The sequence below is a fragment of the Thunnus maccoyii genome, chromosome 7 (genome assembly GCF_910596095.1).
Source record: "Thunnus maccoyii chromosome 7, fThuMac1.1, whole genome shotgun sequence".
Lineage (NCBI taxonomy): Eukaryota > Metazoa > Chordata > Actinopteri > Scombriformes > Scombridae > Thunnus > Thunnus maccoyii.
The window spans coordinates 22,503,679-22,522,902 of record NC_056539.1 but is presented as its reverse complement, the minus strand read 5'-3'; the positions used below and the strand labels follow the sequence as shown (position 1 = coordinate 22,522,902).

Below are 19,224 nucleotides of genomic sequence, written 5' to 3'. Positions count from 1 at the left end.
AGAAGAGCCGCACGATTAACGGCCAGCGCGGGAATGTCGCACCTGACATAAGATTTAAAAACTCTGTATACTGTGAAATACAGAGAGATTTATCTGGCGGTGATAAGCTTAATTTGTGTGAACTCGTTTGGCAAGGGCTTGAATGTAACGGGCATTCATTTATATGGAAAAGTTCCGCACTGCAGGTTTCAGTAAACCATTAGTACTTCTGTGTAGATTGTTTGGAAACTGTCTTTCAAGCGCTTGTTCCTCCAGACCAGCAGGCAGCGCTCAAGCATTTGTTTCCTCCTTAAATCCGCCTCAGGTTGTCCTTCCTGTTATCATTGGTTTGTTGCATGTGTCGTCTGACAGAAGAAAGGAGATCATTGTGAAATTTAATGTTTTTTTGTGTATCGATACCTATCCCAGCACCTGTGTTGTGTCACAGAGAAAACGGCACTTTAGGCTGTTGTTACCGGCTACAAAGTCGGTGCAGCCCGGCGGCTATTTCTGGTTTAATTTAGCTCCGGTGACACTTATGTGACACCAGGTCAAGCAGTTGCTGAATGAATCGAAACTTTGAACCTTAAAACACTTTTTTGTCTGTTAAATACCCCCTCCAGAGAGAGCCCTAGAGTTTGTGTCTCCCGCAGATGACAGCGCTCTCTCCACGGTCCAAACATCATGTTTCACCGGGCGGGCAAAGAGTTTCTGGTCCGCATACGGTTCTGCTGGCGGCCGCTGTTCCAGGGCCGATACCTGCTGCTCACCAACACTCTGAGCGGCGGAGGTATGCTGGCGTTGGGAGACATCCTGCAGCAGACCCGAGAGACTTATAAGGACCCGGTCCGAGTCCGGGACTGGAGCAGAACAGGTGAGCCAGAGACAGAGCTACTGTAGGTGGAGAAGGGGTGACGTCTTTATCACAGTGTGGGAATGGTACCTGCAACCCTGGAGGTGTTGGTGCCTTGTCCCACTCATGACCGGAGAGGAATCAGTATCTGATGCTGTTATAGTTTATTTTTTTATTTCTGTGTCATGCCAAACCCACATGAGATTACAAGACACCACTTATCAATTAATTTCATGCAAAGTTCAGTAAACAGACAAACGCTTTGCCTTTAAAACAGCAGCAGTTCTCTTCAGTACACCTGCATACAGTTTTTCAGGTACTTGGCAGGCCGGTTGTTCCTGCATCTTGGAGACTTTCCACAGTTCTTCTATGTATTTAGGTGTCTCAGCTGCTTCTGTCTCTTCATGTAATCCCAGACTGACCCGATAATGCCGAGATCAGGGCTCTGTGGGGGCCAAACCTTTTGATGCAGGACTCCTTGTTCTTCTTGTAGGTGGAGATACTTCTTTATGACTCTGGGCGCATGTTTTGGGTTGTTGTCATGCTGCAGAATAAATTTAGGACCGATCAGAAGCCTCGCCGATGGTATTGCATGATGGATAAGAATCTAAACATCTAGTGCCTAAAACTTACAGTAGTATGTGCCTCTCTCATGCAACCATTGCTTTTCCTTTTAAGATTTTGCATTGATAACATTCAAGTCACATGAATAATTGATTGCGTCTGTTAAAAAATAAAAATAAGTAAAAGTTCATTTCAGTTATTCAATTTTTATTTCAAACATGTTAAAAGAAAAAGAAATATATAGGCAAGAAAACAAGACAAACAAAATCATCAGTAAACATATATCAAAATCCGTGTTAACAATTCAAATAAGGCATTCCAAAAGTTTATAAATAAAATTACCAGTATGAGCATTTACTACACTTAGCCCATGTTCGTGATTCACAAAGACTGTTTTGTGTAAAACAAGATATTTCCTCTTTATCTTCATCCCCTTCAAAAGATGGCTTGTGTAGTTCCTTCCTATTTAGTAGCAGTGATGCATATTTGGTCCTACTTTTAGCACTAAAAGTAAACGCATTTTTATCAACTTTCATGGCTTAGAAAACATCTCACATAATGTTTAGGAGAGCTCCTCAGGTTTTTGCAATTTTGCTTTTTTTTAGTAACACAACCTTAAACTTTTTTTCTGTTCTGTCAAAACCAACAATTTCTGCAGCAACTTTGATAACTCTTCAGATCATTCGCACAACTTGAAGGTCGTCAGTGAGAGCGGACTTACACTTTCATATGAACGATATCAGATTCCTAATAGTGAAGAAGAATATAATATATATAATAGCTGCATCAGGATCTGGGTGTTTTACCACCTCTGTAAAACAATTTCCTCTGGGAAATTTCCTGGATTCATGTTCAGCAGAATTTGAACAAATGGTGCAAATAGATTTAGTCAAGAATTCAATTTTTTAGTGAACAATACTTCACAGTATCATCTAGTGTTTTATCAAACCCTTATATTTAGGGAAGAAGCTGTGCAGTAAACAGGATCTGCTTTGAGTCAGTGTCCTGATTCAGCCCGTCACCGTTTGTTCTGTGACCAACTCCCTTTCTAACTTAGTCGACACACACAGTGAGGAGCAGACCGGTGTGAGTTTTCAGTAGTACTTTAAAAGAAACACATCGCACTGCTCCTCTCCAAAATACAATGCTTTATTTTCCAAATCTTTTCAGCCATCTTCTCTTCTTCAGGTTGATGTTTCAGGTTTCTTTCAGTTTCTTTATATGTATATATGCAGTCCATCAAGTGACCTTATAAGTCAAAGTATCCAAAAAAACACTACAATAAGATCTTCAGAATAGTTTTATGAAGCACAGTATCTCCTCTTAAATGATAAAGAAGGTTCACAAAAATATAAATGTCCATAAATTCAATATGGGCTGCAGCGATGAATCGACAAATCGTCATCAGTGAGTAAACAGGCTGAATCTCCATTTCTCAAAATTAAATAGGAAGTTTTATACTGTTTAAACCAAAACTTTCAAGACATCGCATACTAAAATCTCCTCTATATCTCTTAAGAAAGAATAATGGCATATTGAAGATGAATCGTGTAAAGTGTTTAATTTTCTATGACCAACTCACAAACAACAAAATGTAATTTTTCTCATTTTCATTTCCTCCTGAAGGCCACATGTTTGTGGTGGGCTGCTCTCTGGGTCCATTGATGCACGTCTGGTACAAGTGGCTGGACAAAGCATTCGTGGGAAAATCAATGAGCACTGTGATCAAGAAAGTTCTGACGGACCAGGCGATCGCCTCGCCGGTACTCGGGCTGTGGTATTTTTTAGGTAAGAAGGATTTCACAGTTATTGGCGCTAAGCAGCCAATCCGCTTCCTCCCTGAGTGCACACAAACACACCTCAACATTTGTCATGGTGTAAGCACATAAGCAGTGTCTCTATGACACACTCACACATAAGTCAGAGTGTACAGAGTCAAAGGTTGGACTTAAGGACGTGGGTGGGGTAAAACAAAAGACGGTCTATGTCAATATAAGAGGTGGATACTGTTCAAAGGTCAACTGTGATAAACAGTTTGGATTTGACTGTCGTTTTGTTTGTGACCGTCATTCGTGTTTTATAAGAGTTGGACACTTGTCCAGCCTCTCACCTTATCTGAAGTTGGTTTAGCTGAAGCGTGGCGCTGACGCACAACTGACTGTCATCTCTGTTTATTGCAGGTATGAGTGTCATGGAGGGAAACACTTTATACGATGGATGGTTGGACTTAAAAAGCAAGTTCTGGGAATTTCTGGTGGTAAGTGCACATGTCAGAGTCTGACCTGCACATCTGGAGCAGCAGATAAATGCACATGAGATAAAATGATCACATCACAAGTTCTTCTGGGGCGTTTTTACATTTGTTACTGTAAACCAAACCTGACTATCTTGTCTGTGCTCTGGTCCTGAAAAAAAGAAAAAGCTGAACGTCCAGACTTTATTCAGTTTTGCTCAGCTTTCCAAATGTGATGAACTACATTCCCCTCTCACCCATTATCTTTTGTATTTTAGGGTCACATCAGTGCAGTTATTCTGTGCCCTGAGAGTCCAAACGGCAGGGACAACACATAACACATACATGCACTCTCTTACTGCACTCTTTTTGGTGCAGTAATCATCACCCCCTCTTCTCCTGCAACTGTAAAATGCCCAAATAATGATCTACTAACTGTCTCCCTCTCAGTAGGTTTCACTGCTTATTTGTCTTGGTAACATGAATTTAACTCAGATTTTGCCCATGCAATTTTAATGTGTCCTCTAAGGCATTAAACTAAATAAAATACATTAATGCAAAGTCAGAAATCAGCAGGTTATAGTAACAGCTATCTAAAAAATAATCCAGGACAGCTCAACCGCAGTTATAACACTTATTATCTTTGCTGTGACACGCTGTCAACAAATTTTCCCTTTGAAACATAAATCAACAAAGCCGTCAATATAAAACATTGGACGCCTTTGGTATGATGTAATCATTATGTCCACTCCTCCTTGTTCCTTCTTTCTAGAGACACATCAGCATAAGACTGTTGATGCTGCCTGTGGAAGAGCACCAAGCTTGAAACACTTTGCAGTCCAGATTAGCTACTACTTCCAGCCTTTATAGCCACACTAGCAATGTGGCTGTAGGGACGACAGTGTCAGTCAGTCGATCCACCACTTTAGTCCAGACTGAACTATCTCAACTATTATCTCATGGATTGCTATGAACTTTTGTACAGACATCCATGGTCCCCAGAGGATGAATTGTAATGGCTTATGGTGGTCCCCTGACTTTTTCTGTAGCGCCACCATGAGGCTTGTGGTCAGCCTCATGAAATGAGTGAAATGTCTCAACAGCTATTTGGTGAATTGCCATGAAATGTAGTACAGATATTCATGTCCCCCTCAGTTAATGCTTTATGCTTCTTCTAGCACCATCATCAGGTCGAAATTTTGTTTTGTTCAGTTGGTTTGTGACCAAATACCTGCAAAATTCCTTCTTCATTAATTAATGCTAACTGTATTTATTAATGACCTTGGAGACTGTGTCCTCTTACTGTGTCTTTGTTTATGTTAAGGAAAATAATTTCTTCGAAGTGGTGGTTTCCTCTGAATCAGCTGTTTCTTCTGTCAGTCAGATTTAGAAAAACAGAAAGCTCGGGTGCTGGCCAGTTGAAAGTGAGTGTTAGAGCAAATACAAGCTCTCAGTTACAGCCAGTGTTGACCAGTGTTTGGCTTGTGGCCTGTGTTGATTTCCCAGCCTGCTCTGCAGACACAGCAGACTTCTCTCCTCTTGCCACAGTTTCAACAATATTTGCACTGGGTAATCTCTCCTGGTTTGTTTATGCTAATCTGTGTTGTTTCTTGCTGGCAGGCGGACTGGTGCGTTTGGCCTGCGGCTCAGATGATCAACTTCTACTTTCTCGCACCCCAATACCGCGTTGTGTACGTCAACACTATCACCTTAGGGTGGGACACCTACCTCTCCTACCTCAAACACAGAGTAAGTTGGCTACACAGGAGATTATGGGGACATTCTGCTCAATGTTTCTCAGATAATTTTTCAACATCCTGTAAGCTTTACATGCTGAAAAATACATATATACATACATATAATTTTTTAAACCAGTTGTCTGCTTGTTCTGTAGTACAGAAAGTGAAGTGATATTGATTGTATTGATGTGTGTATTGGTGTCTGTTGTGTTGACAGGATGACAGCCAGCCCTCTGAGCTGGTATCAGACAGCAGTACTGTGGATGTACAGCAGGAAACGCTGCCACAGTCCAAACCTCTGAAGGAGAAACCTTAGAAACAGAGTATCGACAGACTGCTCCTCGCTCAAGTTTAAAACTGCTGCATGTTTCTGTTCAAACTCAGAGGAGTTGTGGATGTTTAAGTTGAAGTGCTGGAACACTTTTCCCTTCATGTTTGTAAAGTTTTAATGTGTCCCTGTCCAGTTTGTCTGTTTATTTATGCCTGAAGGATGTCCATTCCTGTAGGAGACGCATTCAGGGATTAAAAGCTGTTTCACTGCCTGTCATGCTGATGACTGTGAACGTTGTTTGAATCCCAACCTAGTTATGAGTGTAACTCTCTCTGCAACCAGACATTCAGCAAGGCAAATCCAAATTCTAGTAGTTGACAGTGGTTGTAAAGGGATGCTCATAATGCCATCCATCCATCCATCCATCCATCCATCCATTTTCCACTGCTTATCCAGGACCAGGTCACGGTGGCATTAGACTGAGTAAGAAACCCAGACATCTTTCTCCCCGCAACGCCTTCATGCTCTTCCAGGCGGATCCCAAGGCGTTCCCAGGCCAGGAGAGATATGTAGTCCCTCCAGCGAGTTCTGGGTCTGCTCCGGGGTCTCCTACGCCTCCAGAGGGAGGCGTCCAGGAAGCATCCTGACCAGATGCCCATACCACCTCAGCTGGCCTCTTTCGATGAGGAGCAGCAGCTCCACTCCGAGCTCCATCCCATAACGGACAATTTATCATCCAAAACTCTGACAAAAGTTTCCTTAAATTTCATTATTGTGGGATTTCTCATTCAGTTTATCTCTGCTGAAAACAGCTTCACTAATCAGCTGATATGTTTTATGTGTTAACCTGTAAAAACTTTGCCTTAACATGGAGCCCAGTGCTGCGCTCTCTTTTCATGCCAAATAACTTCTGTTGTTTAGCTTCTTATCCCTTTTAAGATACCTATAAAAATTATCGCATGATTGTGATTATCTGCTCAATGAAAATCTGCTACATGATTGTTGTAAAATATAAGATTTTTTATATTTTTATCATATCCAAGAGTCCTTATCTGCTGGTATGAATTTGATTCCTGACTGCAGATGTGAATTAAGTTTATTTTTGCGCAGTAGTTTTACACTAGTGACTGTAAATGTAACCTAATGTATATTTCCAGCAGATTATTTATAAATGTGAAAGTATATTTAGTTATGACAGGTTTGAGGATCAATTAGTTTATGTAATGATTGGAAAAAATAACTGCACTAAACGGTGTCAACCTGAAAGTAGAAATCAGTTACACACTAGATATATTTGTTATTTTATTGACATCTGTGGCGCTGCTACTGTGTTCATATCATAATATATTTACAATAAATATGATCTGCCAGTTGTCTCCAACATAAAATATATCATCAGCATTGCAATGTGTGTAAAGTATTGAAAAATAAGCATACATCTAGAGATCTTCATATAATTCTGAATGCTGTATTTGTTTTATTGTTTTGTCAACTTGGAAATGAGAAAATTAAATGACTTGAAAATTGTCAAATAATATAATCAAATTTAACAGAAATTCTGTTTTCAAAGTATGTGATGACGTTCTTTCAGTACCTTGTATCCTAATTATACATTTTGTTCACAAGTCTTCAATTTTTCCCCAGAAGTTTGGACAAGTGGAGAATAAATACATATTTATGACTCTTCATCTTTATGAAAATCACATTTGTTATGCACATTGTAGAATCTTTAAATACAGATGTTACAAACTGCGAAACACTTCATGTCTGCGATAAAGATTGCATCAGGAAAGTGAGAAACCATCCAGGAAGTCTTTTTTTCTTCTACTCTAAAATCATTTTCTGATATGCTTATTTGTACAAGCTTGATTCTCTTTACACAGGGAGGACGTTCAGTTCTTTGCACTTAATGGCTCACAGTGTGACACGGAAATAACAGGAAAGTTTGAGACCCAAGAAACTCATCTTAGCTTAGAATTTGTGTTATCATTGCAAGTATTTCTGCCAATCCAATGTTGCAAGAGAAACGTTATAGTTTGAGATAATTACTCCGTATGATTATACAAATTATAATGATACATATATAATGATAATCTTAACTTTTAAAGGCAAGTTTATTTGTGCAACATCTTTCAACAACAAGGCAGTTCAAAGTGGTTTTACAGAAGACATAAAAAAGGCATTAAGATGAGACAAACACAAGATAAAAGAAGACAAATAGTATTACAAATGTAAAAATAGATAAAAATACAGATTGAACAAGAGGATAAAAATGACTGCAAATAAAGATATTAAAGCAATGCACAGTTTGGAATTCGTATAGTTTAGAGCAGAACATTAATATCACTTTAATTTGTTGTAGTCGGTTTAGAAATAAAACCATCTCTGCCTGAAGCTGCTTATTAACAGCTGCAGGGACGGAGCTATAGGCAAATAGAGTGTTCAAACATTGACCAAACAGCTTCAGGGATTTGATATGCAATGACCAGACCTTTAGAGCACTCCTCCTCAGCCATTCAACACATCCTGCTGTTAAGGATGTAGTCTGTGTGTGTGTGGTGTGTATGTGTGTGTGTGTGTGTTAAGTTTGATGATATGACCGCCAGCCCTTTCCTTTCTCAACATGCCTGCAGCGATGCATCTCGCTGTGCTGATGTCCCTGTTTGCAGTGACAGTCTGTACGAGTAAGTCATCTTTTCACATTTTTACCTGTTAAACTGTTAAACGTTTGTTTGAGAATTTGCCTAAAAGATCTTTAAAGATGCAAAGTTATGCAAACAGGAAACTTCCTGCTATGAGAGGGAGATTCAGCAGGTTTCACTGAAGTCGTTTGGTGCAGCTGTTTTCTCTCACTACACAGGAAAATATTGTATTTACTCCAATTTTTTACATCTAAAACAGCAATATTGGCATCAGAGACATTAAAAGTTAGAAAACATGCAGCCTTGTAGTAACACAGGAGCCTTTATATTCAGGCAATAAATGTATGTGTTACTGTAAAATAAGTTTGTCATGTCGTGTCAAAGTGAAATATGCTTCTAGTAAACTGGAGATGAAGTTAAAGTAAATGGGAAGGTCACACCTGGGTGTTAACAAATATTTGATCTGTGGAACTGATCCTGAGTTGAACCTACGGTGGCGTCTACTACTTCTACAAACATTTTTATGCTCAGTGCATGTTCACAATGCCAGCTGACCATCTGCTGTCTATCTGCAGACTGTTATTTTTGCTTCATTAAACACGCCGCAGAGTCAACAGCCTCATCTGATCCTCAAGTTCAACTGTCTTAATGACACAAAAAGGAGAGACGAAACATGACAATAGATCTCACTCCAAGCTCCATTAACTAGCTGTTCTGGAGCTTCTGATCATATTAAATGATCTGAGTTTGACAGTTTTAATGGAACTGTAAATGCTCAGATTTATATGTTGTTTTGATAGATTAGATTTTATTTGGAACACTTTAAAGGGGAGATATTATGCACATTTACAGGTCTATATTTTAATGGTATATCTATTGGTGTATCTTTGCATGATTATGGCTGCACTGTGTATGATCAATGTGTAAAATTGTGGCCAGTTTGTTACAGGGATAGTCAGTGTCTATAATGTGAATTCCTGGATATTCAATGTTCATCTGCAATTTTCTGTAGTGGTCCCTGTAATATTTGTTGTTAAAATGTACTGAAGTAGCATCACATGACACGGTGAAGCTTCGTTTGAGTAAAAAGAGAAACGGTTATAAATGCACTCATATCTTGGGATGTTTGATTTGAAAGAGAATTTATTTTATTTCTTATTCTAACTATTCTAATTAGCTCTTTCATCAGTTTCTATCTGTGGATGTCCCTCATGCCTCTATGCACCTTGCATGAGGGGCTGCAGTGGAAATTGTAACTGAAAGTTTTGACAGCATTGGTTGCCAATTCAGGAAGCTTATCTTTTCGCCCAATTACCGCAGTTACAGTCAAATCAAACGCGACTGCAGAGCAGCCACCTGCACTAAACTGATATAACAGCTACATGAGTCACATGTTTTACCTGCAAGACTCGTGTTTTACTGCTGTTGTTCATCATTTGTGATGTTAAACCGTCAAAAGAAACAAAAAGCTTCTCCTCGCGTCTCTCCTGCCAACTGCTGACAGCGCTGCCAGCTGGTAGAGGAGGAGACGGCAGGGACACTGGTATATGTCTGTTTAAACAGGAGTTTAGCCGACTTCACTGCATTTAACACCAGAGCTGAGAGTGTCAGAGCTCGGAGCAGAAACACAGTCGCTCTGCATTCTGCTGCTGTCTTCCACTTCCATCATCTCACGCCGATTCATTTTGAAAGAGCAACGGCCAATGGGGAAACTCCTCTACTCGTCTGGCCAACCAATAGTGTAACTTCATCACTCACTCACCCAGGGACAACCACCTATATAGGGCTGGTCCGTGGCCGTTCCAGCCAAAAAACTCCTGTTTTATCTTTACTAACCCTTTATGCAGTCCAGCCTCCGTCTGAAACAGGCTGCCTTAGCTCCTGTCTCTTTAAGGCCCCCCTCCCGATGAGTCCACTCTGTTCTGATTGGCCAGCTCTTGTAAGCTGCCCCTCAGGACACATCCACTGGCTCCAGAGGCTTTGTCAACAAACCATGCAACACACTATAGCAGTAGGATTTCACTACTTCTTCTCATTCTTTACTCGAAATGTCAACTTCTCAAATACATCCGTAATATGAGAGTGGACAAAAAACACACTGGAACAACCTTAGCAACCAAGGCTACACAATGGGCAGCTGTTTATGGGCATGTGTGTAGAAAGAAATGTCAGAAACGAAGCATTCAGAGCAGGTTGAGGCCCTGACTTTTGACTTGCAGGAAACATTTCTACATACCTTCACCTCAAGTTTTGGAACTTTGATCATGTTGAACATACAGTAGATATCCAACATCATAACAGTATATAAATAACAGAAGATCACAAAAGCATAATATGTCCCCTTTAAGGGCTTGTCATCCTTAAAGGTTGAGGGTTCAAAGTGTAATGGTGAACTTGACAAAACAGTCATGCTCAGTTAACATCCACTCTTACTCCTATTCTGGATGACCCAGACTTTCTGCCAGGCTGTCAAGACCAGAACAGAGCCAGGGGATCTAGACTTTACTATACTTTCAGTAGCTACAGCAGTGATCTGGCTCACAGAAATGTGAATTTTTTAGATACTTATAAATCAGACACTTCATTACTAAAGATACCACTTTAACAACCAATAGTGCCACCTCACATGTAGAGAGGGCCTTGTCTTCACAAGTATCCAAGAAACGCATTAGTGTATTTTATAGATCCCTAATTTCCAACTCGTCTCTAACTTCCCAAGCTACGAAGCAAGCCTTGGAGAGAGACCTGGGCATCTCTATTAACGACCTAGACTGGCAGGAAGTACCGATACATGCTATGGAAATATCTATCTGTAATCAAACCAAATCTACTCCGTTCGGAATTGTACATTGCACACATATCACACCTGTTCTAAGAAAAAAAAAGGATGCTGATGCGTCTCCACTCTGCTACATTCACTGTTTCTGTTCATATGTAAAGCCACAAAGCTCTTGGTTTGGTATTATGGATGAACTGTGTGTTATTTTTGGTGTTACAATGGAGGTAGACCCTATGTGCCTCCTACTTGGTCTTACAGATGGTCGTATTATAAATATCAAACACAAGAGGTTATTTAATTTATTGACTTTTGCTGTTAGGAAGAATGTTTTGTTCTTTTGGATCAAGGATGTTGCTCCAACAAAAACTTCAAGGCACAATCTTATAATGGAGTGTATCCCCAATGAATACATCTCATGTATGCTTCACTCCTCAGTGGACGCTTTCTATAAAGTTTGGTACCTTTACTTAGAATATTTTGGACCTACACTGTCATCTTCCATATCAGAAAGGGTTTCCTAAACTAGCTTAGCCTGTTTCTGTACGTTCTTTTACTGCAAAACCAGTTTTCCTGTAACTTTTGTTTGTATATTTATTTACTTGATGTTGCCTTTCTCTGTTGTAGGGGATGGATATAATAGCCACTGTTTTTACTTTTATTTCTTATTCTTACCTACTCGTTTTATTCGTCATGCCATGTCTGAGCTGTTTTGTTCTGTGTCGTATATGAAAAATTTGATAAATATATTCTTGAATAAAAACCCATATCCATACATAATAAACAGTGGGCCTCTTCATGACTTCAAAATATTGTTATTGACACAAATCTTTTCTGATCAGATTGGCCAAATTATCATTTACCTGTGTTATTCATCTGGTTAATGAGATGTTACAAGGTCATACTTATTGGGATTTATACAAGCCTTGTGTTCACATCTTCATCTACTGTAGATTTATGAAGAGTCATGTTGAAGATTTGATGTGAGCTATAGGAGGGAAAACTTCAGCTTTTGTTACAGAGCCAAATGTTTTTGTTGGAGGGCCGGATTTGGCCCACGGCTGCTATTTGCCTACCAATGCTCTAGAGGATAAGCAGCAGGATGGAAAATAGATGGATGGATAATACATCCAAGTCTACAACCCTGAAGCTGAGTTTTTATGAACTGAATGACATCCGCAGGAGCATTTAAGTGTTTATGGAGAAAAAGTCTGTTATCCCTAATACTATAAGGGCTCTCAGAGATAACACAGTGTTGTGCTTAAAGTATATCCACATATCTTAGTGCAAGATCAAAATAAAACGTTATTAAATCCAAGCAGATCCATGGTGAGGGTGTACGGTGGATGAGAGAATGGCATGAGGGTGAAATCTGTTAAATTGAGAGCATGAATTATTAAATTGAGAACACAAATTTGGTATTTTTTTTCTCTGTGGCCTTTCTTGGGCTCCATAGAAAACAAACAACAGATTTGGATTAAATCTGCAAAATCTCGAACAAAATGTACCTAAAAAACACATAATTGTATAATCTGAAACCAACTGGAGCAAGCCAAAATGTTTCTGACTGCATCTAAATTGTACACCTCAGTGATCTACTGTGGATTAAAACTTTGACCTTTAAATACTATCAGGATCCAAAAACTTGAATTATAGCCTCTGATGAATTTATGTATTTTATGATCGATAGACATCATTATAGATTAACTTTTGGGCTGTGTTTTATCCTTAACTTTACTAATCATCCCTACTTAGATACAGTTGCTATTCATATCAAGCTTTACGTTCTGGCACAACACATGTATGTAGCTAAATGATGACGATGGCAGATTTACCACTCGAAATTCTTAGTAATAGCTGAAACAGTCGACGCCTCACTCAGATAGTGGTAGATGAAAGTAGATTTCTCATTTCTAGCTGCACCGTCGGTTTTGAAATGTCATCAGTTGGTGGCAGATTTTATCAGCTGTAGCTGTCTTGACCAAGTTCAGTACTGTGTGGTTTGTCGTGAACAAATACATTTACTCTAAAGTGGAGATGAGCCCATGATTCCCAGCTACACTTTAAGTTAATAATATTACTTTTGTTTTCTACCTTTAAAAAGCCTACAGACTCTCCAGCAGATTTATCTTGATCAGCTGTGGGTGCTGTTTATAGATTTTAATGCTGTTTGTTCTTTTATAGATAATTCCTCTACGACTACACAGGTGACAGAGATAACCACAAGTGCTAAACACCTCACCAGTGTGGTTTGGAAAAATGATACCAATTCATCAAGAGTGAAAACCTCTGACATCACACACACGCAACCACCAACAACTCACCAAATTTCCACTGAAGTTACTTCAGATAAAGTGTCATCAACACCTCCACCCTCCACTTCCCTACAAACATCAAACGGGACTGCGGTAACACATCCCAGCCCCCTTCCTCAGACGACAACCACCAACCAGACGTCCAACGAGACAGTTTCCCACAGATCAACAGTCCCAGCAGCCTCTGCATCACCAAACGTCACTGCAACCACCACCGTAAACGCAACCAGCCAAGGTCAGACCACTGCTGGGGCTGAGGGTTTATTTCTATTCTGAATCACAGATCAAAGAATAAAAGTGCAGCATCTAAAATCTCTAAAACATGACAGTTGATAACTTACAATAAAATGAATGAATCTGTACATAAAGCTTTTCTTAACACTAAACACTGCAGATAAAGTTTAATTTACAGTGAAATGGTGCTTGAGCTGTGTTTGAGCTGAGTTTCATTTCTGTGTATCTCATAGGCTGCAGTTTACATATTTACTTTAAAGCTGCAATCATTGATTTTTGGCAACTAGGGGGCAGAAGATCTTCAAATTGGCCACCAGACTTCAAAACAAGCTGTCTGTTCTGTCTATAATCTCATGAGAAGAGAGTGTGTTTCGTGTTTTGTGTTTCGTGTAGGTGTGGCATGCAGCAAGTCATGCACATTTCCAATAAAAGTTTTTTCTGAAAGCAAATATGAAACTGAAAACAGTATTGGAAAGCACATTTTATGATAGTGATCTCAAATCAGGAAATGATAAAACATCATAAAGGTATTGTAAAGATGAATGAGAAGAGTAAATAAGAAAGGGGATTCAATTATCATTCTACTTGGCTAATTAAATCTAATTTAATCTTTATTTAAAGAGGGAGTCTCATTGAGATTAAGATCTCTTTTCCAAGAGAGACCTGAGAACAAGACACATTCATAAGACAAGAACACAATCAGCAGACAGAAACAATACAACTACACAATTAACAAGGAATCAATAAAAACATTAGACAATAAAGCTTGAAAATCTCCAAGAGGAATGTAAGACTCAAGTTTGAGGGCAGTTTGCAGTTCATTGTATTGAAAAGGTGCAAAGTACCTGAAACCAGTTCTGCCAACATTAGTGTGAACTGCACTGTGATACACAGGGTTTTACTGCTGAAGTGTTGATGAGGCAGCATGACAATACACACACAAACAATCACTTAACAGCTAAAACAAGAAGATAATAAACAGACAATGCTCCAACAAGGGCATGTTAGTATAAAAGATGGTCACAGATCTGATGAGATGTAAGCTAACAGTTAAACAGCAACTGCTATGAAATTATGCCAGAGGAGGTTGCTATAGCAACAAAATATTCAGCTGAAACAAACTGCTGTGTCAATTGTGTAAATTTCCCCTTGGTTGTAATATACTTTTCACTTTTTTGAGTTCCTCCAGCAAGAAAACTTAGAGTTGCACCTTCTTTCTTCTGCAAGACTGATCTTTTCTGAAAGGCAAAATGTAGTTTATCCAGTTTGTTGATTATGTAGGAAGGTAAAGTTTTTGTTTGTGTCACCCTCAGCTCTTCCACATGAGTGGGAAAAAGGCGACTTGGTGGAAAATCCCGGCCTCGTGGCCGTCATCTGCATCTTCTGCATCGTTCTCGTCCTTGTGCTGGTGGTGGCCATGGTGAAATGTACCCAATCACGGAGGTCCAACTTCGAGAGGCTTGAAGATGTGCCGATGGTGAGCTAGAAAACATGAAGCTGATATTTTTACCCAGAGTGCCTCACACACCATGCCCATTTCTAGACTTTACAAGGGACATATTATGCTCTTTCTGGTTTTCTGTTATTTATATGCTGTTATGATTTTAGATATCAATGTTAAATCTGTGGTCAAAGTTCCAAAACTTGTTGTTAACGTATGTAGAAATGCTCCCTGTGAGTCAAAAGCCAGGGCTTCAACCTGCCCTGAACACTTCGTGTGCAACAGGTTTTTTTCTACCTTGTCGATGAGCTGAAGTCGGCTCGTCATGCATGCTCATAAATGGCTGTCCGTTGCGTAGCCTTGGTTGCTAAGGTTGTTGCTAAAGTTTGTCCATATGTTGTTTGCATCGTCCACTCTCATATTTCAGATCAGATTCCGCCTCAAACATGTAACAATGTATTTGAGAAGTTGACATTTCAATTAAAGAATGAGAAAAAGTGGTCAAATCCTACTACTTTAGTTTGTTTCATGGTTTGTTGACGTAGCCTCCACAGTCGGCAGAAGCTGCCAAGCTGGCCAATCAGAACATTGGCAGGGGGGCCTTAAAGAGTCAGGAGCTTTACAAACAGAGGCTGAACTGAGGGGCTGCATAAAGGGTTAGTGAAGATAAATAAGGAGTTTTTTCAACTGTAAATTATGAAAAAATATTCCACTATATAAATATAGGAGGAGACAGAAAAAAGTTACTGATTTGTTTTGTGTTATTTTTTTGTATGTCATGCAATTTTTCTATAATTGTTTGCCACATTTTTGTAGAATTTTGTATAAACTGCCGGAACGCTTGAAGATTTCCTGCAATTGCAACCACATTTAGCTTCACATATCAGCTCCTACAGTGATGAACACCAAGGACACAACGAGACTAAGGACCAGGATCAGAGTTTGTAGATACAAAAAAATTGAAGTTCACAATAATCAATGATATAACAAGAGTCTAGTGATCTTTAGTACTGTCTTGTGTGTGATTTTATCCATGATATTCCCACCAGCAGAGGCCGACACTGGACTGGGGACTGTGATGTATCCACAGCAGAATATAATAAAATCTGACCAAACTGTGACTCTTGCTCTACCTGATGAGCTTCACAGGGAATTGAACTTTCAAGCATGGCAGTGGATGAAGGCTGGCATTTAAAACACACACACACAACCGTCATGTGTCACTTCCCTTCAGCACTGAAGGCAGTGGTTTGCTGCTCATTCTTTTACGTAAACAGGAAGCCTGACTGGATTCTCAGTGTGAGAAGAAGTCTCAGAAGTAGGACAGAGTGTGGTGTGGTGAGAGTGTTGTGACTAAGCACTTTCTTCAGAAATGAATGCTCATTATTAGCAGTCCATTAGTGTCCTGGAGTCCTCAGGTGTCCTATCAGGTGACAGTATAATCAACCATCAGGGCTCCAACGTGTCAAAAAATGATGATATAGAATATTACTACAGTCACCAGCTATCTATAAATCTTTATTGCTGCATGCACGGCTGTAGCTGCTGTAAAAAGCTTTAAGATATTACAACAGAGCGTTCTACATATGGACATGCAGTACACTGCAGCATGCACAGTACATGCCAACAATATGTGGGTACTAACAGCAGATTTTGCAAACTGAGCAGGTGATGATGAGCAGATAACTCGCAGGTTTCATAAATTACAGAACAATTGCATTTAAAAACACGGGTGAGGGACTGGAATATTAGAGCAGGTCTGATAATAAGGTTTTGTTTGGTGGTGGGTGATGAGACCGGAAAAAGTGCATGTTACAGCCGATGTTTGTGTTTGTTGGTGAGTTATTGTGGTTAAGTTGTTAAGTTAGTTTTCTTTCTGAGTAAGTACGGAGAGAGGGGGGGGGGGGGGGTATTTTAAAAAATGAAAGCAAATAAAAATGATTTGTGTCCTACAAAACAAACAAAAAGCTAAGGTAGTTTTATTTTGTGTATCTTGTGAAATATTTCATTTTCCCTGCTTGTGTCGCTGCTGCAACAAGAATCAAATTTGTCTTCTGGTCACCATTTTAACATTCAACAAGTTGACATTTGAAAGCCGTAAACACATTTTTTGTCTCTTCCAGCAGTTTCTCTCAGTTTGTTTGTTGTTGGTTCTTAATGTTAAATTTAATCAAATTTGTCTAATGTATGATGGCAAAGACTTACGCTTCCTGTTACCCTTAATAGAGAACGGATGAAATCAAATAAAAACATTAAATACATTCTTGCTGTAAATGTGCCATTGCAGCATCTGACTCTCTGCAAAGACAGGCATTGTATAATAAATTACTTTTTTGTGTCTTTTATCACTTTTGTTGTTCTTTTTATCTCTCCAGGGCAAAATGAATGAAGAGTCTCCGTTTGCTCACTACTCAAAGTGACAGAGGGGACTTCATGAGTCCAGGAGGAGTCCAGTCGGCTGCACAACTCTGACCCTTGTGGATAAAAAACCAGCAGTGACTCCAACGTCAAACACAGGAGAAGAAAAGTTCTTGTTTCCCCTTTCAGATTCTTACTTCTTCATTTAGCACCTCTATCGTCCCTTTTCAGTGACAGTGGGATATTTCTGCCTCTGCTTTGACCTTTGACCTGCTTAGTTGGCTGCTTGTAATTTTGCTGATTAAGGCTCTAAAGCTCAATCAACTTTTGCACTAACTTGTCCTCTAAAGTTTCTTTTGAGCCTGATGCTTAAAAGGTAAAAATATAAATGTCACGTTTCCCAAATCGACCAGATGTCCTGAATGTCCTCATAAGCACTTTAAAATTCATGATTGCACTCAAACAAGTGATATTACTGACAAGAGTATAGTATGTATATATGTAATGGATGTATAGTAAGCATACTTGCAGATCTGTATGTAAAATTAATGTTATCTGTTGCACAAAGAAACAACTTTAATCGGAAAGTACAAGTATATGTGGAATATGACGTATTAATAACGTCTTCCTTGGCAACACAAGCTGGATTTGCTAAATTAAAAAACTAAAGAAACACATCAAGAAGCAAATAGAAGGAATGTACTGTAAAAAAACGAAGTCTATAGACTGAACTCTTGAAAATGAAAAAAACCTGTCTTTATTTTAAGTTCATAATCAATATGATTGAAGTTTTGATGAGCAGATAGTTGGACAGGCTGGCTCTTCTTCCACTGCTTGTTGCCGGCTCGAGACTTCAACAGATTTAGTTCTACAAACAGTTTTCAGAGGCAGAAACAGTCTCATTATTTGAGTTTAATTTCAGTGGAAAGAGACAAAAACAAATGTTCATAGAGTTGTTCTCGCCAAGAAATATTAAACAGCCATGTAACAAAGGAAAGAGATAAAAAGTGGAGAAGGGTTATATATGGAGGATTTAGACATACTGCTATTATTAAAGCCAACGAGTGAGGTACAGTTTTAAATGGTCGTATTTGCCTTGCAGGTTAAAACTCGTCAGACTCGACCTTTTGAAAAAAAAAAAAACTCATATTTTGCCAGTTTTCCTTCTCTGCTTTTTTAGCTCCTCTGAGGTATTTAATCTCAGCCAATGAAATCTGCCTTTTATAAATGTTTGCAGACCTGACACTATAGTCGGCAGAAACCTGAGAAATCATTGCAGTTCACCACATTTTAATCATAGCAGAGTCCACGTAGTTTTCACTCTGTACAGTTTTGACACACAAGTCTTCCCTATGATGTGATAAAGCTGCTCTGGTCCATTTATTTCAACATGAACTCCATCAAACCCCGGTCATCCAACATCTCCAATTGATCCAATAACTGAAAGACACACAGCTGACTGCTAATCAAGGATATTCTGACTAGATAACATTGATATTATATTGGCAAAGTAATTTTGCTACAGTCCAATGTGTTTACACTCAGTGGACAATGTAAAGTCACTTTTGTTGCCCCTTTTTATTTTGTTCATTCATGGTTTAAAAAATCTGGATGATCATCATATGACCTCTTCTGTGTGAATTAAACAACTTCTGACTGACGTAAAGTGCATAATTGTTTAAATGTTTTAAATACAATAAAATTAAGATTTCCCCAAAATATTGTATTGAATTTATTGTATTTTATTTTTTCCCATATCTTCATTGCTGTCATCATTTACTCATCTTAATGTTATGCCGACCTTTAAACCAGCCAGTAA

General features: G+C 39.1%; 2 protein-coding genes across 2 annotated transcripts; both read left to right on the top strand.

Moving 5' to 3' along the window:
* The first annotated feature begins 209 nt into the window (after positions 1 to 209).
* On the top strand, positions 210 to 5,921 carry mpv17l2 (MPV17 mitochondrial inner membrane protein like 2). The gene is made up of 5 exons (XM_042415806.1): positions 210 to 853; positions 3,023 to 3,184; positions 3,577 to 3,653; positions 5,250 to 5,378; positions 5,586 to 5,921. Exons 1-5 carry the CDS (start codon positions 664 to 666, stop codon positions 5,682 to 5,684), a joined length of 657 nt encoding a protein of 218 aa, XP_042271740.1. The 5' UTR covers positions 210 to 663; the 3' UTR covers positions 5,685 to 5,921.
* A 2,313-nt stretch (positions 5,922 to 8,234) lies between these two features.
* LOC121899985 (mucin-2-like) lies at positions 8,235 to 18,295 on the top strand. The gene is made up of 4 exons (XM_042415807.1): positions 8,235 to 8,323; positions 13,242 to 13,607; positions 14,920 to 15,083; positions 17,423 to 18,295. Exons 1-4 carry the CDS (start codon positions 8,263 to 8,265, stop codon positions 17,465 to 17,467), a joined length of 636 nt encoding a protein of 211 aa, XP_042271741.1. The 5' UTR covers positions 8,235 to 8,262; the 3' UTR covers positions 17,468 to 18,295.
* Positions 18,296 to 19,224: the final 929 nt, after the last annotated feature.